Genomic DNA, 2,333 nt, shown 5'->3' on the forward strand with positions numbered 1-2,333 from the left:
ACGCACGGATGGATGGACTGGATGGATGGATGGATGGATGGATGGATGGATGGATGGATAAGTCTCAACCCCAAAACTACTACTTTCTGGCTCTGAAAAGAGCGGAGGGGCTTCCTAACAGTGTGCAAGAGTGAGCCTGAGTCTAAGCACGTTCTTGTCTAAGTCCCACAGCAGGGCTGGGGAAGGCGGTGTCCTTGGGAGGTCCTCTTGGGGCTGGGGAAGATCTGAAAGGACTCCCAGCTCCAGACAAGCCCTAGTTCCTGCCCCGGGAGGCGGGGGCCCTTCCTTCCCCCAGGGAAGCACAGGGACTCTAAGCCGGCGGGTCTGCTCTGTCTTACCCGCTCCCCACCCCCGCCCCCGTCTCCGGAGAGGGGTAGTGGTGGACTTTCCTCTAGCGGACTCGCAGCCCTCACGCCCGCACACACTGTGTTTGCGGAATTGCCAGCGCAGACACCCTCCCCGGTTTCCCGAGCCACTGGTGCCCCCTCATTCCCTCTCCAGCAGCCCTGGTGCCTCATCATCAGGCCAGGAAGCCAGGACCCGGGAATTTCTTTTTCAGGTTCTGCAGGGTCAGCGGAATCGGCGATCACGTGACTTGGACTAACGGCCTCTGGGAGGGCGGGGCCTGCTCGAGTGAGGCTGGGAGCAGACTGCAGCCCACTGGAGGTGCCGGGGAGGAGGCGAAATGCTGCCATCTTCTCCTCCGTCTTGCAGAATCCTTCCCTGGAAAAAACAAGCGCACACCCGCAGTTTAACTGAGGACCGAATTAAGGCATTAGGAAAGACCGTGGAAGTTGTTTCATTTAATTTAAGTGGGTAGGATCCCGGGAGATTCAGGTCATTGCCATGTTTTCCGCTGTTAAGCGAATAGCATAATACACAGCTGTGGGCTGTGTGGCAAAAGACATTTTAAAAACTATTGAAATCTACTACACATACAGAAAATTGTAGCTGTTATAAATATAAAGCTTAATACGTTTTCATCAACTGTAGACCTAACATAACCAGCACCCAAATAAGGAAATAACCAGATAACTTCTTCAAGTGCATGTGTATTTTATTTCATTTTGATGAGTCGTCTAGGTGCCTAACAAAAAAGGCTGTCATAATTGACATGCTCAGGAAAACTCCCTACAGCTTCAACATCAATAGATGCTTAATTTTTGCCAATCCGATGGGGAAAAAATCGGTTGCTTAGATTGCAGTTGTAGTCTGCTTATCAGTAGCTTTGAGCTAATGGGTAATCTAGAACAACTAAGTTTCCAACATTGACTTCAGAGGCAAAAACAAAAAGACAAAACATGACAAAAATACATTAGAGAATAAACTAATAACCAGAGAAGAAATTGAATACAGTCGTCCCTTAGTAACCTCAGGACATTGGTTCCAAGACCCCAGAGATACCAAATTCACCGATGCTCAAGTCCCTGAGATAATATGGCATAGTATTTGCATATAACCTATGCACATCCTTCCGTATACTTTAAATCATCTCTAGATTACTACAATACCTAATACAACGTAAATGCTTTGTAAATACCTGTTATAAAGTATTTATAATTTTTTGTTTTTTATTGTTTTACTTTTTCCAAGTATTTTTGATGCACAGTTGGTTAAATCCAAGGACCCAGAACCGAGGATACAGAGAGCTGACTGTAGTTTGAGCTCTCTCCTCAATTCCATGCCCATTCCATGCACCAGGTACAGCTGGTTTTATTGTTGTAGGTTTTCAAGTTTTCAAAAGACAGAGCTCATGACAAATAAACTGCTCTATGGAATAGAAAGAAATGGAAAGTGTCCCAATTCATGGTAAAATTGAACTCATTTCTGAAGAGTTCTTTTACAAATCACAAGCACTAGCCTGTTGAAAACAACAGTATGTTAAATTACTAGACTATCTTATACCATGTTGAAGAAAAATTTTAAGAACATAAGACCTGTAATCATAGCACTTTGGGAAGCCAAGGTCGGTGGATTGCTTGAGCCCAGGATTCTAGACCATCTTGGGCAAGAAAGGGAGACTTTGGTCTCTACAAAAAATTAGCTGCTTGTGCTGGTGCACACATGTCGTCCCAGCTACCTAAGAGGCTGAGGTGGGAGGATCTCTTGAGCTTGGGAGGTGGAGGCTGCAGTGAGCCATGATGGCGCCACTGTACTCCATCCAGCCTGTGCAACAGAATGAGACCATCTCAAAAACAAAACAAAACAAAACAAAAACAAAAAGGCTGGGCGCAGTGGCTCACGTCTATAATCCTAGCACTTTGGGAGGCCGAGGCAGGCAGATCACCTGAGGTCAGGAATTGGAGACCAGCCTGGCCAACATGGCAAAACCC

The 2,333-nt window shown here is 46.3% G+C and overlaps 1 protein-coding gene across 1 annotated transcript in view; it reads right to left on the reverse strand.

The window, feature by feature from the left end:
* Positions 1-2,333, reverse strand: part of LOC105542271 — a 29,241-nt gene that overhangs the window by 16,099 nt on the left and 10,809 nt on the right. Inside the window, exon 6 of the mRNA XM_011983733.1 lies at positions 350-723. Coding sequence (XP_011839123.1) covers positions 350-723 — 374 coding nt within the window. The remainder of the gene's footprint in view (positions 1-349; positions 724-2,333) is intronic.

This window comes from Mandrillus leucophaeus, unplaced genomic scaffold (genome assembly GCF_000951045.1).
Source record: "Mandrillus leucophaeus isolate KB7577 unplaced genomic scaffold, Mleu.le_1.0 Scaffold254, whole genome shotgun sequence".
In the NCBI taxonomy this organism is placed as follows: Eukaryota; Metazoa; Chordata; class Mammalia; order Primates; family Cercopithecidae; genus Mandrillus; species Mandrillus leucophaeus.